We start from the raw sequence: 23,225 nt of genomic DNA, 5'->3' as shown, positions 1-23,225 counted from the left end.
GTCTCCTCCAGGACCCAGAATGGTAGATCCACTGACAGCTTGCACCGTGCACTTGGAAAAGCCACAGACACAATGCCAGCTCATGAAAGCAGCCAGGAGGGAGGCTGTACCCTGCAAAGCCACAGGGGTGGAGCTGCCCAAGACCATGGGAACCCACCTTTTGCATCAGCATGACCTGGATGTGAGACATGGAGTCAAAGGAGATTATTTTGGAGCTTTAAGATTTGCTGCCCTGCGGGATTTTGGACTTGCATGGGGCCTGTAGCCCCTTTGTTTTTGCCAAATTCTGCCATTTGGAATGGCTGTATTTACCCAATGCCTGCACCTTCATTGTATCTAGGAAGTAACTAACTTGCTTGTGATTTTACAGGCTCAAGGTGTGAAGGGACTTGCCTCATCTCAGATAAGACGTTGGACTGTGGACTTTTGAGTTAATGCTGAAATTAGTTCAGACTTTGGGGGACTGCTGGGAAGGCATGATTGGTTTTGAAATGTGAGGACATGAGATTTGTGAGGGTAGAATGAAATGATTTGACTGTGTCCCCACCCAAATCTTATCTTGAATTGTAACAACCACAATTCCCACATGTCGTGGGAGGAACCTAGTAGGAGGTGATTGAATTATGAAGTCAACTCTTTCCTGCACTGTTCCTGTGATAGTGAATGAGTCTCATGAGATTTGATGCTTTTAAAAATGAGAGTTTCCAGCCAGGTGCAGTGGCTCATATCTGCAATCCCAGCACATTGGGAGGCTGAGGCAGGCGATCACAAGGTCAGGAGATCGAGACCATCCTGGCTAACATGGTGAAACCCCATCTTTACTAAAAATACAAAAAAATTAGCCGGGCATGGTGGCCAGTGCCTGTAGTCCCAGCTACTCGGGAAGCTGAGGCAGGAGAATTATGTGAACCTGGGAGGAGGTTGCACTGAGCTGAGATTGTGCCACTGCACTCCAGCCTGGGTGACAGAGCGACACTCTGTCTCAAGAAAAAAAAAAAGAAGAGTTTCCCTGCACAAGCTCTCTCTATCTGCTGCCATCCATGTAAGATGTGACTTGTTCCTCCTTGCCTTCCACCATGATTGTGAGGCCTCCTCAGCCAAGTAGAACTGTAAGTCCATTAAACTTCTTTCTTTTGTAAATTTCCCAGTCTCAGTATGTCTTTATTAGCAGCATGAAAACAAGCTAAAAGTTCACCCAAAAGTAGCCCTGGTGTTTGTTGTTCCCTTCATTGTGTCCATGTGTACTCAGTGTTTAGCTCCCACTTACAGGTGAGAACATGCAAGATGAGATTGTTCATTTTCACCTCCTTTCCTCTCATGGTTTCCTGAACTGCCTAGAAACAGTCATCAGACTGAGAACACTGGAGCAAGAGGTCACCATCCCAGACTTCCCAACCAGAATACCATGAGATCAATTCCACTATGAGCACTGGGCACTGCAAGGCTGGTAACTCCACCTTGCCTTACATTCCTCCCGTTTTTGTTCACCTAAGAACTGGTCATCTGTCTGCTTTATAATCTTCCTATCACTGCTTCACTTCCTTCCAAACTTCACAACTGTATCTCTGGGAAATTCAGATTCATAGCCAATGAATTCTTCACTAACACTCACACTATACTTTATAAGTGCAGGCTGCTCATTTCCTGAACCCTCATCTCTCCCATACTAACAAAAGCTTCTCAGTCAGCATCACTCTTCAGTGGAACAATAGTTTACTCTTACTATTGCAAATTTTTATCTTTACATTTGTTCATTAAACTATTGCAACTTTGTATCCAGCATCATGGCTCCCGTGAAACTATTTTAGCAAATGATATCAGTGACCTCCAATCTGCCAAATACAAAGGACATTCTGATTCAAAATGGTACCCTTTGGCAATTATGTAATAATACCAGTGGGATATCTGTTGTTTTTTATCCTATAGGCTTTAAGGTTTGGGATTATCTTTGACTTTTCCCTCACTATTTGTAAAATTATTGATTCTAAAATATAGTTTATAATTAATTACTTCATCAATATACTACACAAATATACTATGTTGCTAAACAAAACCTTTTAAATTTTATCCTATTTACGCTCATTGAAAACCCCAGACTAAATTCCAATGCCTATTAATAGTATCCAAATACTTACTTTAACTCCCCAAATTTCCCATTCAAGTCCATCCCACATATAGTTATAAAGGCAACCTTCATAAAACTCTATTTTATTAAATCTACCCCCACTTTAAAAACCCACTCTTGGCCACAATCAAATCTAACTGTGTAGCCCAGTGTGTACTGCCATTCAGGCCCGGGCCCTATTCTCCACAACAGAGTAACCTCATCTCATATTTCCTGACAGAGTTCTTCACGTGCCCCATGTGTATTTTGCTTATATTTGTCTCAGGCAAATATCTCAGGATATTTGCTAATCCTGTACTCTAATCTGGAATGCCAGTCTGATTCCCAATCTTTACCCATCACTTCTTTTGAGATCCAAATAAATACTTCCCTCTCTTGGGCTGATGACTCTTTATGAGCCATCTGTCAGCATTTTGTATATAGTCTTCCACATATTATCTTGCCATGACTATATTTTAAATATTAATAATACCTCCTTAAATAAGTTAGAGTAGCAATGACTAATAGGCCATTGTGGGACTTGGGCATAGCCACTTCTGAATTTGTTTAGTCATCTGTGAAATGAAAATATTTCCTATCTCACAAGGTTAAAGATTAAATATCTAATGCATCTAATACAATGACTGGCATATAATAGATGATTCATAGATAGTAACCATTATAGCTTCTATAAGTTTTTCAAGGGAGTAAAAACTTTATTTTGCAATATTTCATATCCACAATCCTTTGTGTACCAACTCTGAGCTGTTTACACAGAGGGTGTCCCATAGTTACATATTGGTCCATAAGTTAATCATGAACATTCTAGGAATTACAGCAAAATCCTATTTGCAAGCTTAGCAGGGATTTTTGGTTAGAAGTATAAACATGATTTATTAAAAGGAATCACTTATGATAACTAATCAATTGGTTATGACGGAAATTTCAGGATTGAAAATGTAGTTTGATATCCCTGTGTTTAACCCTTTTTGAAGGCCAGTTCTAAGTCTCAGGTGATATAGAAAGTTTTCTGTTCTTGGAAGAAAAAGAAAATCCAAAATTTATAATTTTTTGCCTTTCTAATCTTGATTAATTATCCAGTACTTTTTCCAGGTGTCTTGCTTAGTCCTGGAGAACAGGCTTTACCAGAGATTTAAATCTTTATCCTATTTGTATATGTAATATCCAGAGCATAATTCTCTCCTCTCCAAGCACAATACATTAAATGGCTATAAACATTGATAGAACACTGAAGTTATTAGAGATCACATTCTTAAATAACATATATATCCCCCCCTTTGTTTATTATTCAGAACTTAGGCCATCATCTACAACCATAAATGAAAATTAGTCACATGTGAAACATTTATAAATAAAGCAATACCAAAACAATTTTAAGTTAGTTCATTTTCCAAATATGCTAACGGAAATCTTTAATGACCCGTTAACCAACATTAAGCAAAACTAACTAAGGCATATTAACAAAATCCTTTCAGCTATTTTTAGAATCTGAATTGCATTTGGCCTCCCATGTTGTTATCATTATTAAGAAACATAACCATAAAAAATCCACTGAGCAATATTTGAGCAACGGATGAACAATGAACAACAAATTAATTACATATAATATTCTTACTGAAATGTGCATTAATGCTTCCAGAATTTGTAAACAGACAATTCACCATTTAATTACTGTCTTTTACTGCTAGTCTTTCAAACTGGATTAGTATGTTTTCATTTCATTGTTGCAAAATGCTTATATAATTCATTCATTTTAAAGAAATTGCTTTTCTAAGTAAAATAATTGGAATAGTTACTACATACATATACAAATAAATTTACATGCATACCTATTTTTGAAAATATGACATTAAGAAAAATATTCCTACTCATCCTATGACAGTGTCTAATAATACTGCTTTATTAGTTGCCTTCAAACATTGGCTATTAGAAATAATTTGGCCTGGTTTTCTTTCTTTGCTCATCCTTGAAATAAATCTCCTCTCACAATTTTCCTTTTCAGGCTCTGTATGCATTAGTTTGGTAAGCAGGCTTTTCCTGGGCTAAAAAAATGAACTATTTTCATCCCCAGAAGTTGTAGTCTTCTTTATTCTCTAAATCTGCTCTACCCAATATGGAAGGCCACTAGCTACCTGAAACGTGACTTGTTCAAATTCTGATGTGCTATGAGTATAAAGTGTATACTGGACTTTGAAGTTTTAATACAAAAACGATTAAACTATCTCAATTTTTATAAAGATTAGACGCTAAGAGATAATTTTATATATTGGGGTGAATTAAACATATTAAATTATTTTCACTTGGCTCTTTTTTTACTTTTCTTCTTGAGTAGTTTTGGTAGCTTATGATTTTTAAGGTTTGGTTTCTTTCATCTAAGTGTTGAATACGTGCATAGAGTTGTTCACAGTATTCCTTTATTATACTTTTAGTATCTGTGGGGTTTATAGTGATACCCATCTTTTATGCCTAATATTAGTAATTTTTGCCCTCTTTCTTTCCTTTCTCAGTCTGGCTGAGAAAGCCTTTCAAAAAAACCAGCTTTTGATCTTACTGATTTTCCCTATTGTTTTACTATTTTCAATTTCATTGATTTCTGCTTTTATCTTCATTTTTTCCATCATTCTGCTTGATTTGGTTTTAATTTACTCTTATTTTTCCAGTTTCTTAAGGGAAAAGCTTAGATCATCAATTTGAGGCATTTGTTATTTGGTAATGTAAACATTTAATGCTCCAGAATTCATATATGGACTACCAAAAAATTTAAATTACATATGCAGCTTGCATTTGTGGTCTTATGGATTTCTATTTATTGCTGCTCCAAGAAGTGTGACACACTAGCAAAGTGTTTTCTTTTCAACATGTTAATAAAAGTTTAATAGCCTATGGGATCACTGAACCTAAGAATCTCAGGCACTCAAAGCAGTCAGCAATAGCCTTGGGTGGTTTGCGTTTCTCCAGTTTCAACTACGGAAATACTTGGGATGGGTTTTGAGTTGGCTGTTAAAGTGAAAAACATGTCTTATGAAACTGAATTTGAGAACTTATGGTTCTTCAGAGTTTCCTGTCTACTGACAGAGTAATTAAGCTTACTTAAAAAAAAAATCAGAGAACCATCTATACAATATGAGTGATGGAGCTGAAAGGTGAGACTGCTCTTTCGCCTTCTCTGTCTTCCCACTTTACTGGCTTGACTCAGTGCCTGAAATTTGTACCAGGGAAGCCCCCCTTACTGGTTCTCTGGCATTAAAGCCGGGGCTTTAGCTTCCTCACTCTGCTGTGCACATCCTCTCACGGCACCTGTAGGACCAAGCAGCAGAAAGGGTGGGGAGAGAAAAAAGCAATGTGAATTCATTCCAAGCTCTGGGACCATCGATCTTCTGGCCAGAGAGTTTTCCTCTCTCTTGGAGGGTAGGCATCTGCCTGGTTGCTTCCACTTTCACTATCACCACTGCCATTGTGGCCTGGACTGAGGCAGAGACAATAGAAACACAAAAAGCCAAAAACAAAAGCAAGGGATTTTCCCTCTCCCTCTCTGACCCTTGGATCCTCTTTCCTCTGCTCAGAACTGAGAGGGCTTTTCTGGAACTTTTTCTGTCCACATCTGGTACATATATCAGAGTGTCAATTTGTCTTTGAATTCAACCTGGGAAATACCAGAGCAAGGACATATGAAAACACTGCTGGTTTGGTGGTATTTGGAATTCTAATCCTTTCCCCCAATCTATCTGTGGGCATTAACTCTTTCTTCATCATCCTCGTCATACACGCGTTCCACCTGGGTTTATAGTCGCGGTTAGTGGAGACAGGGTGGAGGATGTTCATTTCATCTTTTGTGGTACTAGAACCAGTAAAAAAGACGAAAATTGTAATTTCACTCAAGGACCTAAGTTTCAAATATACGGTAGCAAGAAGATGGAGTACACAGACAATTTGGAGAACAAGGCTAATCACAGAGTCAGAAGTTTGCTTTATTCTCCTGAAGAGTATTAGCTAGAGGAACTTGTCATGAGAATGATATAGTCATGCCACTTGAAATCTCTAGTGTTTTACACATTTATACATTATATTTCTTATCTATGTATATAATACATTTATACAGTATTATACATTATTACTATATCTCAGACAAAGTCTATAGTTTAGAAAAGATTCATTCTGGCTAAGGCTAATCAGGCAGGAGTCATAGTGGACTTAAAACACACAGACAAACCAAAACAAAAGAAAAGAAAATCCTCTCATTCTAGGCTAAGTACAATACATATGGACAGTTGGTTCTTCACATCCACATCCACAGATTCAATAAACCATGTATAAAAATATTCAGAAAAAAATAACAAAAATTAATACAAATATGAAACGAATGTGGTATAATATTTGCATAATGTTTACATTATTTTATATATTATAAGTCATCTAGAGATGATTTAAAGTATAAAGGGGGATGTGCATAGCTTATACACAACTACTATGCCATTTTATATAAAGGACTTGAGCATCAGTGCATTTTGATATCTGCAGAGATCCTGGAACCAATCCCACATAGGGACCGAGAGACAATTTCATGTCTTTCCTAGAGTAGAAAGAACTGTTACCTTCTTGACAGAATACAAAAGTATATTTTTATCCTAACATTTAATCTTACTCAGACGTATTGAAGATTGGGAGTAGGGGATGGATGGATTCTGTGTCCACTTTATCTCTGTCATTTTCATTTACATCGAACAGTCAGAGTTTTGTCCTGTCTGTCTAAATCTCAGACCTAGAGCCATTTTGTCATACTAATAAGGACTATGTGTTCTATTTTCCATGAAAAAATTTTGTTTGTAGGTTTATATTTTAAAGGACTACCTTATAAATAGAAAACTAATATCTGGAGACTACAGGCCTATGATTTCAAAAATGCTAGCTATGATCCTGGCCTTTCAAATAGAAATGTTTTAGTGACAAATAACATAAAGCCCAACGAACACTGGCTTAAACTTCTGTATTTATCTATGTCACAAGTAAGAAGCCTAGGGCTCAGAATAATATTTCACAGTATGAAAAAAGCATAAATTACCAATTTAAAATTTTATTTCCCCTGTTATTGTATATTGTTATGTTTCTAGTTAGGTTGTTCTACTAAAAACACATGTTCATTGCAGCACTATTCACAATAGCAAAGACATGGAATCAACCTAAATGCCCATCAATGGTACACTGAATAAAGAAAATGTGGTAAACACCATGGAATACTATGCAGCAATACAAAAGAATGAGATAATGTCTTTTGCAGGGACATAGATGGAGCTGGAGGCCATTATCCTTAGCAAACTAAAGCAGTAACAGAAAACCAAATTTTGCATGTTCTCACTTGTAAGTGGGAGCTATATGATGAGGACAGATGGACATGGACACATAGAGGGGAACAACAGACATTGGGTCCTAATGGAGGGTGGATGGTGGGAGGAATGAGAGGATCAGGAAAATAACTAGTAGGGTGCTAGGCTTAATATCTGCGTGATGAAATAATCTGTACAACAAACCCCCATGACACAATCTTACCTAAATAGCAAACCTGCACATGTACCTCTGAACTTAAAAGTTTAAAAAAATGTGAAAACATGGTCAATATCAGATCAAAAGCATCTTTATATCAATATCTCTACTAGTGCTTTCATTTCCAAGAATAGTTTCCTGGAGGTGAAGTTAGTAGATCACAGAATGCATGCATTTTACATTTTCATGCTTTCCGGTTTCCAAAAGCTTGTGTCAATCCAAAGTCTCAGCCAGTCTTTACTCACATTCTCACCATCATTGGATGTTATTGATATTTTGAATTCATAATGGTATATTAGGCAAATAATGGTGTATCTTTTTAATTATTGTTTCATTTCTCAGGTAATTCTGATGTTGATCTTTTTAAATGTTTACTGGAAATTTATTTCTCTTTTGTAAATTGTCCATTTTTTATTTTATTTGTATTTCTTATCAATATGAAGGATTATAACCATTTGACTTCCATGTAAATTGCAAATATTTTTCTCCCTATCTATTGTTTGTCCATTAAATTAGTCTATGGGTTCTGGAAAACTCATATTCATCTCCAGGGCAGCTCAAATATCACTTTTTCTGTCAAGGTTTTCCTGGAAGAACTAAATACCCTATTTTCTACAATATACCCATAATAGTTTGTGTATATATCTGTGTGCTGAATTATAACTACAACATTTTTCTATCAAGAAAATTTATCAGAATGCAAGTCAAACAGTCTAACATTATGATAGACATATCTTTGAATCTGTTCTCATTCACTCTTCATAAAGTAAATCTCTCATAAATTCAGAATTTTCTTTTTACTTATCATTAGGATTATCACCCCATCTTTCTCTTTAGAGAAACTCAGTTCCACTAATCCACTGTCTTCCCATAAAAACTCTTGTTTTCTTCTGCCTGTGCCTTTTCATTTATGAGCACTGCCTTCAAAATCCCTATAACGTGCTCCTTCTGCATTTGCACTTTGTTGCAGTTGTGGCTGTGTAACATGCCACCCCTAATTCTAGTAGCCTGAAACAGCAACCATTTACTTTGTTCATGATTCTCAATTTGGGCAGGACTCAGTGGAGAAGGCTTGTCTCTGACCCATGCAAGTCAGCTGGGAAGTTCAACTGGGGTTGGAGAATCCACTTCCAAGGTGGCTCACTCACATGACTGGAAGTTGATTGACTGTTGGATTTCAGCCAAAGCTGTTACCTGGGAGCCTAAGCTCTCCTCTACATGGGCTTCTCTACAGTGCTGTTTGACTTCCTCACAAGGTGGGTGGGTTTCCAGAGTTACAATTCCAAGTTTCAGGAAGTAAAAGCAGCCCATCTCTTGAGGCCTGGGCCCAGAATATGGCACAACATCATCATATTACTCTAAACAGTCACAGAGTCTCCTATTTTAAGGGAAGGGATATAGATCCCACTTCTCAGGAGGAGACATTTCAAAGAATTAATAGCCATCTTTCATCTACCATAATATTCCTGAGTACTAGGTCTTTTCAAAGTTGCCAAAAGAGTTGACAGTATTTGCTATAACCAAGCCAGGTTCTGTTCCTTGCAGAAATATGGAGGAGACCTCTCTTTTTTGCCTATTCTGTGTCATTTGGTGTCCCAGTAACAAAGAAGTATGGCGTGTGCCTCATCTTTTTCACAGACCTGTCAGCCTCTGCTAAGAAGTCCAACCTTGATGCCTGGGCCAGGACAGGGCCGAGGTCAGGAGTGTCTTTTGTAAATTTTCTTACTCTTCGGTCTCTGCCTACAAAATTCTCTCCTAGAATTCTTGCCCTTTTGGTAAATCAACTCCATCAGCACTTCATTGGTTATGGCCATACTCTAAACGCCCACTCAACCTGAACTGGTAACAAATTATTTGTGAAATCCAGAATATTATGTACCCTAACTTCATGTTGAAGAAGCCTATTTTAATGGACACCCTAGACTCTCTTAAATCAACATGTCTCACATCTACTTGTGAAAACCATATTTTACAGAATCGGCCAAGGCACTTTTCAAATATAAAGAACGCTATTTAAACTTCAGCCTCTTGGACCACTGTACTGCTCCCTTCTAGTCACTGGAAATGAACCAGGGAAAGAAAACACTCTATAAACAAGCAAGGTGCCAAGCGAGGCAGGGAAAGTCACCAGGAAGTTGTGCTGCCTCATAGTTATGAGAACACTATTTTCATTTTTTAGTGGAAAAAGTTCTCCATTTTCAAAACCCTAAAAGAGAAATTAAAGCACTAACTAATTACCACCCGGCCACAATTCCGGCATCGTTCCCACGTTGTTCCAGTCACCTTCTTCAAAATGATCCATGAAGAATAAGGCAGGAACTTTACATACACAGAAGACAAGAACACCATCTATTTCGAACACAGATCAATACATGTTGGAATTTGGAAGGTGCCAATTGATCTCATTCCTTTCCTTTCAAGATTCTGAATCAACTGAGAAATAGAAATCCGGGTGAGTGAGGGATAAGAATATATGCTGTTATTACTGGTAAAGTTAGACTGGAGGATGGAGTTGATTTGCATTTCTGCATTTTCTCCCTATAACCTATCCCATAGAACCTCCCTGTGGAGAGAGGCGGATCTGAGGAACAGATATGTAACTGGCTGCCCTAGGTGGGATTGTGGCCTGTGTCTGCCAGGTGGGGACATCTGGCCAGGTGAGCAGAAGCAGAGAGAAAAGAGAACCTGCAGCCCATAGTTAAGTGGATCTGTGGAAAGAGCCCTTGAGGCTCCCCCAGTCTCACCAATAAGGTGACACAGGCCTCCCTACTTGTGTGGGAAAGAGAAAGTGAGGAGATATAAATGGAAACATCTTCCCCAACACTTCTCAGAGAGTAAATTCTTGAAGGTGTGGGTCAACAGGAGCACAGGGAAAGAGATAAAGTGGCTCCTATATAAAGTAAGCATTTAGAGTAAAACACTGCTGTGACATAGATAATGTAAAACAGGTTAGTCCTCTTCTAACACTGTCTGAAAGTGTTTCATCACATTCACAACACACATGCTATGAAATTTCCTCTAATATGCAAATATAAGTAATTCAAGTCACACAGCTTTGGAATACATTCTTAAAGAATATCATAAAGAAAATGAGAAGCAACCTACAGAATGGCAGAAGATATTTGTAAATCATGTGTGTGATAAGCCATTAATATCGAAAATATAAAAAGAACTTCTACAACTCAATAACAAAAAATCCAAACAACTTGCTTTAAAAGTGGATAAAGGATTTGAATAGATATTTCACCAAAAAAGATATACATTGGCCAATAAGCCCATGAAAAGATGCTCAACATCATCCACTTTAGGGAAATCCAAATTTAAACCACAATGACATATCACTTCACACCTAACAGGATGGCTATGACTTTTTAAAAAAGAAACAAACAAGAAACAAGTTATGGACAGGATGTGGACCAATTGGAACACATATAACGTTGGTGGGAACAAAAGTTAATGCAGTTGCTGTGGAAAATATTTTGATGTTTCCTCAAAACGCTAAAAACAGAAATACCCAGCATGGGACCCAGCAATTTTGCTCCTACATATATATTCAAAAGAATTGAAAACAGATACTCAAACAGATACTCGTACACCAACGTTCATTGTAGCATCATTCATAAGGGCCAAAAAGTGGAAACAACTTAAGTGTCTATTGACAGATGAATGAATAAACAAAACGTAGCATGTCATTACAATGGATTATTATTCATTACGCAAAAAGGAATGAAAGTCTGATACATGCTGCAATATGGGTGAACCTTGAAAACATCATATGCTAAGTGAAATAAGTCAGGTACAAAAGGACAAATATTGTGTGATTCCATTTATATGGGGTACCTAGAAAAGACAAATTCATAGAGACAGAAAGTGGATTAGAGCTTACCAGTGGAAGTAATAATTGGAGTTATTTTTTTACTGGGTACTGAGTTTCTGTTTGGGGTGATGAGAAAGTTCTGGAAATAGTGGTGATGGTTGCACAACACTGCGAATGTAATTAATGCCACTGAATTGTACATATAAAATGAATAAAATGGCAAATTATACATTATGTGTATTTTACCATAATAAAAATATTTTCTAAATGCATTCTTAGTAAATATTTCACATCAACACCAGAAAACCTCGCTATCTCTTTTATGTAAGTCTTTTATAAGACTTTTAGTTTTACTACTAATATATTCTATTCATAGTACGTTCATTTCTAGCTCAGAAAATAGAAATAGGGCAAAAATAAGGATTCCCTGAATTGGAGATTCAGTCAGAACAGGACACCAGTAAATTTATGAGAGTCAAATTAGAGGTGAAATTTTCCAGAGTTTTACCACTTTAAACGGTCATTCTTCACTGAATGCTAACTGCAACTACAGTTGCCAGTGCCCAGGAGGTTTTCCTGATTCTTACAGTCATAATTCCCCCAGACAACAGCAATGTAATGGAAAGTCAGATGTTAAGAACATTCTTGGCAACTTCCCTGAGGAATTTCCAACTTTTTTTCTTTCTTTAACACTCTGTACCTCACCTGAGGATGTAATGTCAATAGTAGCCACAGGCAGATCTTCTTTACCTGGTTTAAATCTACCTTTTCCGGAATCCTTCTTTTTCATTGTAAATGATTTGAATATGGTTTGGAAATCTAGATGCCTTTTGGGAATTAAAGTTTTTTCCACTTGATTATATTTTCATCACTGAAAACAGGAAAATATTTTTTCTCTGGACACTCCACTGAGATTAAGTACATCGCAGAAGGGAAAATAAGATCTCTAGGGTACAGATATTACCCACATTAGAGGCACTTATAAAAATTCTGGGTTTTCAGAATTTTTTTCTTTAGTCTATATTACTAGCGTTTGAAATAATTTTCAGTGGAAAGCAGAAAATAGCTTTTCTATTAAATTAAACATTTAATATATCAAATTACTCTGATGTACTCATTAACATAATTATGCCATTTTTTCTTTGAAAAGTAGCATGTACTTCCATATATTATTGTATTTCTTCCCCAAATTTTCTTTTTAGGTGTGTGAAGGTAACTGTTATTATTATTCTGATTTCTCAAAGACCCTGAGACCAGAGAGACTAAGTGTTGTGCCCAAATCAGAGTGGACTCAGCACCAAATACTACACCCTTCCAATGCCATTTTCACAGCATTCTTTATGATTAGAACAAATTGCAAGACCCTGTACATACAACAAGGACTGGAATAAACATTAAATATTAAGTATTATTGGCTTATTGAACTACTAATGTCCTCATCCTTCAAAAGCTCACATTCAGACTATCTTGGATCTAACAATTTTCTGCTACAGGTTAAATCTGTGCCTATCTTGACAGCATATTAACTAGTGAATTGGTTGAATTTATGATCTATCCATTTGTGAAATGGAATTTACATTTTCATTATTTTTAAAAGTCTTTTCTCAGCAAATCTGAAATAGACTTCAGACTCCTTGATCATTTTCTTTTTTAGACTCATAATATTAGATTTAGGTATAACTAGATGATAAAACTACTAGTTAAAGTTTGTTAGGGCTGAGTGGCTGGATTGAGAGTGGTGAGTAGTTGGGGGAGAATATGAGAGATGGACCTTAAGAGGTTATGGCTAGAGGTCTAGATGAAGGTAAAAGATCTTTTTGTTTGAGACTTCATTTTCTTAGATCCATGTGCAGGGAGGGACAATGGTACATTATGGTAAGATCCACAATAAATATGAAGCTTTAATCTGTCCTGTTCCTTCATTTTAAAGATAAAAAGTCTGAAGTCTGGAAAACTTAAATGGCTAGTCCACACATAGCCTGAATGGCATCAAAGAACAAGATGTTTAACTCTAGAACCAGTGCTTTCTAAAGAGGATAGAAATGGAAACCCCTCTTCCTTTTTTTATTTCCAACTTTAAGTTTAGGGCTAAATGTGCAGGATGGGCAGGTTTGTTGTACAGGTAAATGTGTGCTATGGTGGTTTGCTATACAGATCATCCCAACACCCAGGTATTAAGCCCAACATCCATTAGCTATTCTTCCTGATGCTCTCCCTCCTCCCACCTCCCACCCTGACAGGCACCAGTGTGTGTTGTTCCCCCAACTGTGTCCATGTGGTCTCATCATTCAGTTCCTCCTTATAAGTAAGAACACATGGTATTTGGTTTTCTGTTTCTGAGTTAGTTTGCTAAGGACAATGGCCTCCAGCTCCATCTATGTCCCTGCAAAAGACATGATCTCATTCCTGTTTATGGCTGCATCATATTCCATGGTATATATGTACCACATTTTCTTTATCCAGTCTATCATTGATGGGATTTTAAGTTGATTCCATGTCTTTGCTATCATGAATAGTATTGCAATGAGCATGCTCATGCATATAACTTTATAACAGAATGATTTACATTCCTTTGGGTATATACCCAGTAATGGGATTGATGGGTTGAATGGTATTTCTGCCTCTAGGTCTTTGAGGAAATGCCACACTGTCTTCCACAATTCCACAATGATTCAACTAATTTACACTCCTACCAGCATGGTAACAGCATTCCTTTTTTGCCACAACCTCACCAGCTTCTGCTGTTGTTTTTTCATTTTGTTTTGTTTTGTTTTGTGACAGAGTCTCGCTCTGTCACCCAGGCTGGAGTGCAGTGGTGTGATCTCAGCTCACTGCAAGCCCCGCCTGTCAGGTTCATGACATTCTCCTGTCTCAGCCTCCCAAGTAGGTGGGACTACAGGCACACACCACCCAGCCCGGCCAATTTTTTGCATTTTTAGTAGAGCTGGGGTTTCACCATGTTAGCCAGGATGTTCTCAATCGCCTGACCTCATGATCTGCCTGCCTTGGCCTCCCAAAGTGCTGGGATTACAGGTGTGAGTCACCGTGCCTGGCTTTTTTTTTTTTTTTTTTTAGACGGAGTCTCGCTCTGTAACCCAGGCTGGAGTGTGGTGGCATGGTCTCAGCTCACTGCAAGCTCTGCCTCCTGGGTTCACACCATTCTCCTGCCTCAGCCTCCTAAGTAGCTGGGACTTCAGGTGCCTGCCACCACAGCCAGCTAATTTTTTGTATTTTTAGTAGAGATGGGGTTTCACCGTGTTAGCCAGGATGGTCTCAATCTCTTGACCTCATGATCCACCCACCTCGGCTTCCCAAAGTGCTGGGACTACAGGTGTGAGCCACCGCGGCCGGCCGCGTCTACTGTTTTTTGACATTTTAATAATAGTCATTCTGACTGTTGTGAGATGGTATCTCATTGTGGTTTTGATTTACATTTCTCTATTGATCAGTGATTTTGAGCTTTTTTTTAATGTTTGTTGGCTGCATGTATGTCTTCTTTTGAGAAGTGTCTGTTCATGTGTTTTGCCTATTATTTAATGGGGTTGGTTGTGGGTTTTTTTTTTTTTTTTTTGCCAAATAACAAGCTAGCACCATGATGACAAGATTAAATCTACACATGACAATACTAACCTTAAATGTAAATGGAAATGCCCACTTAAAAGACACAGAATGGCAAGCGGGATAAAGAACCAAGACCCATTGGTATGCTGTCTTCAAGAGATCATCTCACACGCAAAGACTCACATAGGCTCAAAATACAGGGATGGAGGAAAATTTACCAAGCAAATAGAAAACAGAAAAATTAAGATTTGCATTCCAAGTTTCTGACAAAAGAGACTGCAAACCAACAAAGACTTAAAAAGACAAAGAAGAGCATTGCATAAAGGTAAAAAGTTCGATTCAACAAGAAGAGCTGAATATCCTAAATATATTTGTACCCAATACAGGAGAACCCAGTTCTTAGAGAACTTCAAAGAGATTTAGACCCCCATACAATAATAGTGGGAGACTTTAACACCGCAGCCGACTTTAACTGTGGACCTGATAGTTATATACAGAACTGTCCACCCCAAAACAACAGAACATACATTATTCTCATCGCCACATGACACTTACTTTAAAATTGCTTACATAATCAGAAGTAAAAGATTCCTCAGCCAATGCAAAAGAACTGAAATCATAACAGTCTCTCAGACAATAGCACAATCAAATTAGAAGTTGAGATTAAGAAATTCACTCAAAATCATACAACTAAATGAAAATTGAACAATGTGCCCCAGGATGACTCTTGGTCAAATAATGAAATTAAGGCAGAAATCAAGAAGTTCTTCTTCTTTTTTTTTTTTTAAGACAGAGTCTTGCTCTGTGACCCAGGCTGGAGTGCAATGGTTCAATCTCGGCTTACTGCAACCTCTGCCTCCTGGGTTCAATAAATTCTCCTGCCTCAGCCTCCCAAGTGGCTGGAATTACAGTTGCACACCACTATGCCTGGCTAATTTTTGTATTTTTAGTAGAGACGAGGTTTCACCATGTTAGCCACGCTGGTCTCAAACTCCTGACCTCAGGTGATCCACCCACCTTGGCCTGCCAAAGTGCTGGGATGACAGGCATGAACCACTGTGCCCAGCCTAATAAGTTCTTTGAAACTAATGAGAACCAAGATACAATGTACCAGAATCTCTGGGATGCAGCTAAAGCAGTATGAAGAGAGAAATTTACAGCACTAAAATGCCCTCATCAAAAAGCTAGAAAAATCTCAAGTTAACAACCTAACATCATAACTAAAAGAAAGACCCAAGAACAACAAACCACTTAAGCTGGCAGCAGACAAGAAATAACCAAGATCAGAGCTGAACTGAAAGAGATAGAGACACAAAAAAACTTTCAAAAAAATCAATGAATCCAAAAGGCTAGTTTTTTGAAAAAAATTAATACAATAGATAGGCCACTAGCAAGACTAATAAAGAAGAAAAGAGAGAAGCATCAAATAAACACAATTTGAAATGATAAGGGGGTTATTATCACTGACCCAACAGAAATACAAGCAACCATCAGAGAATACTATAAACACCTCTATGCACATAAACTAGAAAATCTAGAAAAAATGAATAAATTCCTGGACACATGCACCCTCCCAAGACTGAAGCAGGAAGAAATTGAATCCTTGAATAGATCAATAATGAGTTCTGAAATTGAGGCAGTAATAAATAGCCTGCCAACCAAAAAAAAGCCCAGGACCAGATGGACTCACAGTTGACTTCTATCAGAGGTATAAAGAAGAGCTGGTACCATTCCTATTGAAACTATTCCAAAAATTGAGGAGGAGTGACTCCTCCCTAACTTGCCCTTATGCCAAAACCTGGCAGAGATACAACAAAAAAGAAAACTTCAGGCCTTGATGAACATCGATGCAAAAATCTTCAACAAAATACTAGCAAACCAAATCCAGCAGCACATCAAAAAGCTTATCCACCACAATCAAGTAGGCTTCATTCCACATATGCAAATCAATAAATGTGATTCATTACATAAACAGAACTAAAGACAAAAGCCACATGATAATCTCAATAGACACACAAAAGGCCTTTGATAAAATTCAACATCCATTCATGTTAAAAACTCTGAATAAACTAGGTATTGAAGGAACATACTTCAAAATAATAAGAGTCATATATGACAAACCCACAGCCAATATTATATTGAATGGGCAGAAGCTGGAAGCACTCCCCTTGCCCACCAGTACAAGACAAGGATGCCTATTCAACATAGTATTGGAAGTTGTGGCCAGGGCAATCAGGCAAGAGAAACAAATGAAGAACATTCAAATAGGAAGAGAGGAAGTAAAACTATCTTTGCAGATGACATGATCCTACATCTAAAGATATAGGAAAAATCTCATCATCTCAGCCCAAAAACTTCTGAAGCTAGTAAGCTACTTCAGCAAAGTCTCAGGATACAAAATCAATGTGCAAAAATTGCTAGCATTCCTATACACCAACAACAGGCAAGCCGAGAGCCAAATCACAAATGAACTCCCATTCACAACTGCCACAAAAAGAATAAAATACCTAGGAATACAACTAACAAGAAAAGTGAAGGACCTCTTTTAGGGGAACTGCAAACCACTGCTTGAAGAAATCAGAGATGACACAAACAAATGGGAGAACATTCCATGCTCATGGATAGGAAGAATCAATATCGTGAAAATGGCCATACTGCCCAAAGCAATTTATAGATTCAATACTATTCCCATTAAACTACCATTGACATTCTTCACAGTATTAGAAAAAAACTTTTTGGCCAGGCGCGGTGGCTCAAGCCTGTAATCCCAGCACTTGGGGAGGCCGAGATGGGCGGATCACGAGGTCAGGAGATCGAGACCATCCTGGCTAACACGGTGAAACCCTGTCTCTACTAAAAAATACAAAAAACTAGCCGGGCGAGGTGGCGGGTGCCTGTAGTCCCAGCTACTCGGGAGGCTGAGGCAGGAGAATGGCGTAAACCCGGGAGGCGGAGCTTGCAGTGAGCTGAGATCCGGCCACTGCACTCCAGCCTGGGCGACAGAGCGAGACTCTGTCTCAAAAAAAAAAAAAAGAAAAGAAAAAGAAAAAAACTTTTAAAATTCATATGAAACCAAAGAAGAGCCCGAATAGCCAAGGCAATCCTAAGCAAAAGAATGATGCTGGAGGCATCACTCTACCCAACTTCAAACTATACTACAGGAAAACCCTTTTTTAGCTGAGCTACAGGATGGATTTAGGTATGCACATTTGAGCACAGGGTAGAAGGCAGGAGCTGAATTGCTGCACCTAAGAAGGCATTTCCCTTCTGTAGCCCTGGATGGAGTAGGGATGAAGGGAGAAGCAAGGTAGCCTGAGTTCCAAACTGAGTTGAGCTCACCCACCACTACCCACAATTTATCAGTGGACTGGGAAATGCTGGCTGGGCGTGAATTACTAGTGGGAACTGGGAAAAATATGTGGTTTCAAGCCCAGGTTAGCTTCAGCAGACACAGTTGGCTGGTATATACAAAGGAGCTGGGGACACAAGAGATCATGAGAAAGCAAACTTCTGGAAATGGTCAGAAACTTCAAGTAAGTATTGCATTTCTACAGTTCATGGAATTGGGGATTCATGACAAGTTTACACAACGTTTTGTGTAGCAGGAAGACCTTGAGTTGTTAGCCAAATCACACTAGTTTGTGACATAAGTAGAGCTAAACAATAGGTGTTTTAATTCCTGGTTCATTGATCTTCCACGTCATAATGGGGTTTTCCTACATACAAAAGACTTACCAATAACTAGGGATTTCTGCCTTGCAAGACAACCTAAATCCCAGAGTAAGGAGCTGTCAAACAGGGGAATAAATTCTGCATTCTAAGGGCCTTCGTCTTTGTATTAATTCTTTCTTCAGCTTCTTGGTTTTATTTACTCAATTACTTTTACCACTGTTCAAGCAGAAAACCACTGTCTATATATCAGATGCAGATCAAATCTTCTAAATCTAGAAAGCAAATATGAATTTCAGCCTAGATGTAACAAAGAAAACAGTAATATTAAAGTACTAAAAATGCAGAGCATCCTAGTCTTTGCAGTCCTCTGAATCCTCATTAAACCTCTTTGAACCTCTTTGATCTTAGTGAAGATATTTCATTTGTCTATGAGGTTATTACTCACAGGGCTGGCTCCCTCAGAGGTTCCTCAGAATGGAACACCATTTAGGGTTTAATGCTGTATCTGTTACTGTGTTGAAAATTTTGTAAATTAAGTCCAATGGGACAACAGAGCAAGTTCTGAGGGCTTGGCACCTCATCAGACATGTGGTCTTATCTCCTGGAGATAGAGTCGGCTGTCCTGTCTGCTCCTCAGCTCCACTCAGTGACTGTTGCCACCTCCTATAGCTGGAGCTGTGGCCAAGGTGAAACTTAAGAAGGGTGGGGTCAAAGCCAGGTCCTTTGCACTGAGTCATGGGTGAGGCCATGCACCTGTGAGGGTCTGCACTCATCTTACACATGAAGGAGCTAGACATTAAATAATGAATAAAATTCACCATGACGGGTCAAGAAAATGCTTTTCCCTGCTTTTGAACAAAAGCCCCAAATTTTATTTGCCCTGGGTCCCACAAATTATGTAGCTGGCTCTGATCTTATCTGGCCTTTATCTGGCAACCTCAAACCAATGTTACTTTTAGATTTCTAACTAAATACTCTCAACATATATAAAATAGTATGTCTGGTTTTGCTAAAAGTATTATTTGGTTTCAAGAACTCTTAATACTAAGCACGGAATCAGATATTTCCAATAGTCCAACGGGGAAAAGTCTTCTAAATTATTTTTGCCAGCAGGTATCATTAACAATAGAAATTGTGGATCTGTTTTTGTGACTTGATGGTGTAATGCATGAAATGAAAAAATGATGGAGTTTTTTTTCCACTGAGGCAGCCAGGAAAAAAAATTACTTTTTTCTCCACAGTGAAAATATTATCATTCCATATTTTCTATCACATTAGGGAAAATTTTTTTAAATCTTGTTACTTCTCTCTGATGCTGTTTGTGCGTAAATAACTACTGATTTTTCCATTATCTACCTGGTATCATATTAAAGTGGCACTAGGCCAGTAACAGCAGAGGAATCAAGAAGTATAAGAAATAGTTTTTTATTTCTCTTTAATTTTGTTTTTGCTTCACATCTTAGCATCTTACCTTGAGCTTGGCCAAAAGAAGTTCATGATCATGAAGAAGTTTTTTGGTTTCATCTTGACTGCTGCCAATTTCTAGAAGATTGGGCTGTGATTCAGCCAGTTGAAGTTGTACCCATTTGCCACACTAAAAATAAAAATTAAATTAAGTGCACTTTTAGTTCCTCTTGTTCCTTCCTCTTCACCCTTCTCATTTTTAATATATCTTTTAAATTTCCAGTTATACTGTAAACACTTTTTTCTATTTTCTATTTTGTCCATTCTTTCCATAGATATGGGGTTTACTTCAATTGAAACATAGCAGATCTAATATAAATCCATGCCCTGCCTTTTATTTTTTATTCTTAGGATAAATTATTCTTTCATGGCATATGGGATTTGAGTTAAAAATTCCCAAATGAGGAAAACATACAATGGATTACGTATTACTGAATATTATAAAGTTACAGAATAATTTACACAACTGTATCCTCTCTCACTCATAAAACTGAACTCAATAAAAACAGTGAAATTCCACTTGGGCAAGTAGGATGCAAATTTTCACCACAGAGGAAAGTTCTTGTAAATGCAGTTTAGGTTGATAAGTGTCTTTACATTGGCCTTGCTGGTTTAGCTGAAAATAATAAATATCAGATGAAGGAATTGATTTTTATCTTATTTCAAAGGTAAAATATACTGTTTTCCAACCTTAGTTGTTGAATATTCATCAAAGCATGTAGGAAAATATTAACAAAATTAGATGCCTGTGACAACTGCCATTTGAGCACAGTCAAATTGCTTTCCACACAAGATTTACACCGCTCTAAGACATAATTTGTCATTGCATTTCCTGAGGAATTGTTTTTCTAAGAAGCAACAACTCATTAAGCAAAAGGAACCACTAACAGACATGTGCATGTAGATACATGAATTACTAAAGAGAAATTAGAAAAACGTGTTTCTATTTTAGAATATATTCAGTCCCCTGAGACAGTTTGGAACGTCACTATAAATCACACACAGGCACTCCTATTCCATTAAGATGGACTTTCTACTCTGAATTGCTTGGGGTGTGTTTTGTATGGAGATGGCAGTAAGGTAAGAGAGCTGAGGAGAGGGTAGTGGGGGAACATTCTTAGAAACACAATTCAGTTAAAATAAGAGTTTCCTGTGTAATTTTCCAGTGTAATTTTTTTGTGTTCAAGCTACCTCTGATTCTTCTGTAATTTATCCTCTAATATTATTCCTCATCTTGCTCCAAGAATGTTTCATATTTGAGGAAATGAAAAGTTAACTTTTTGAAAAATAGTGAGTTTGTCTCTTTTCCCTCATTGCTGAAATCGGCAGTTAACTCAAAGTATCATTAATCCCGTGCAAGTGGTCTGTTCGCACCACTTCTGCGCCAGGCTTCTTTTCATCTCCACTCCGGAACTCTGAAAAGATGGGAGGGTGAGGAAGTCAGCAGAGGCCTGGTTCCTGTGGGAGATAAGTCTCACAACACCAGAAAATCTGCCTTGGTAGGAACACTTTCCATTCTGTCCTTCTATAGTGAATCGTTTTGCTCAATATCAAGTGCTGTTTTCCTGGTATGAATTTTCACATTACCATAAAATTCACAGCAATTAAGTTAAAGTAAGCACGCTTGCTGTCCATGCTCTAACAAAAGGCCAGAAAAGTCATTCAATTAAGCCTAGTGGGGACCTGAAAGTAACTGGTTTGTGACCATCAGCTTGTTTGCCAGCTTTCCCTTCATTCAACACTGAATTATTTAGGTGGAATATCATCTAAAGCCCAAGCCTAGTGCTTGAAAGGTTTTTTTTTTTTTTTTTTGCAGGGCATTTCCATGGAGAATAAAATCATCGATGTCTTCTTCAACCTAAAGATGTGTGGTCATCTTTGCAAATGGGCAAATGGCTTGTCATAAAACATGCAGTAATCGTAAACCCTAAGTGGCTTCTACTTCCTGCTGTTAAGAACAAATTTGACACAAACCTTTTGTACCTTTCCCTGCAGGGTCTTCATTACTGAACAAGGATTTAGTAGTGTCTTTACCATGTCAAAACCAGTGTTGCAAAGGGTACATGTCGGAGCCCTTTCCTTAGGTGTTTTCTGAGTTCCATCATGCTTAAAGCGGTGCCCTCCCCATGTCTGTCAGGACCTGCCTCCTTCCACCTCCATCACATCCAGTCTCAAAAATCACAAGCATTTCACAGGTCCATTGGATTCTTCAGTCAGGCAATCATGAACTTCCAATTACCAATGCCTTGCTTTTAAAAACCAAATTGATAGTATATGCTAGAAGTTTTCTTTTCTTTTTCTTTCTTTCTTTTCTTTTTTTTTAAATCAAGCAGGTGTAGATGCTTTCTGGCTGACTGAAAGGAAAGAGAATCTCTGGTAACTGCTGAAACTTGTAGAGGTTTCTCTTAGTAGCCAATTTAAGAAAGCAGTAAGAGTGCTTGCTGCGTTGTCTTCTCTATGCTGTGTCCTGCCGATTGTATGGGATTTTCTTTAGGGTTTTCAACACACAGCTAGAAGCCCACAGCCGCCCAGAAAAAAGGAAGTTGTTAGCTTACCTTTATGACAGCTATAACGATTTTGGAGTCCCCAGCCTGCACAGCAACTGAACTGACTGTCGTCGTAGAAAGCTCCACACTAGGACTTCCTTGGCTGGACATGGTACTTTAGAACCACAGTTTATACTTTGGGCAGCCTCTGGACAGTTGTGTGTCTGCTGGTCATTTCAGAAGGCAACCACCAGGGTTACTTGGATTCATTCAGGGAAAGAGCTCAGCTCACACTGATTACTCTGCCAAAAGGAAAGAACAGGAGGTTAAAAATAGACAACCCCATTGAGTTTATCGTGAGAGAGAAAGGAGCGAAGCCAACGAGAGAGAACTGCCACGCCCCTAGTATGGTAACACTAAGTGCCTGTTATTTTTGCTGTTATCTTAAATGTGGAGGACAGCTTCAAGCTCTTTCCTTATCAGCTGATGTTTGATAACAAATGGAAAAAAAAATTACATCCTGACAACCCAAATTAGTTTTGCCACCGAAACTATGCAATTG

General features: G+C 38.0%; 1 protein-coding gene across 1 annotated transcript in view; it reads right to left on the bottom strand.

The window, feature by feature from the left end:
- Positions 1 to 23,014, bottom strand: part of CCDC141 (coiled-coil domain containing 141) — a 215,293-nt gene extending 192,279 nt beyond the window's left edge. Inside the window, 2 exon segments of the mRNA XM_017868275.1 lie at positions 20,185 to 20,307; positions 22,733 to 23,014. Coding sequence (XP_017723764.1) covers positions 20,185 to 20,307; positions 22,733 to 22,834 — 225 coding nt within the window. The 5' untranslated portion in view covers positions 22,835 to 23,014.
- Between the last annotated feature and the right edge of the window lie 211 nt (positions 23,015 to 23,225).

Source organism: Rhinopithecus bieti, unplaced genomic scaffold (assembly GCF_001698545.2).
Source record: "Rhinopithecus bieti isolate Rb0 unplaced genomic scaffold, ASM169854v2 scaffold_3062, whole genome shotgun sequence".
NCBI classification, from domain to species: domain Eukaryota; kingdom Metazoa; phylum Chordata; class Mammalia; order Primates; family Cercopithecidae; genus Rhinopithecus; species Rhinopithecus bieti.
This window is presented reverse-complemented; position numbering and strand designations above follow the sequence as displayed.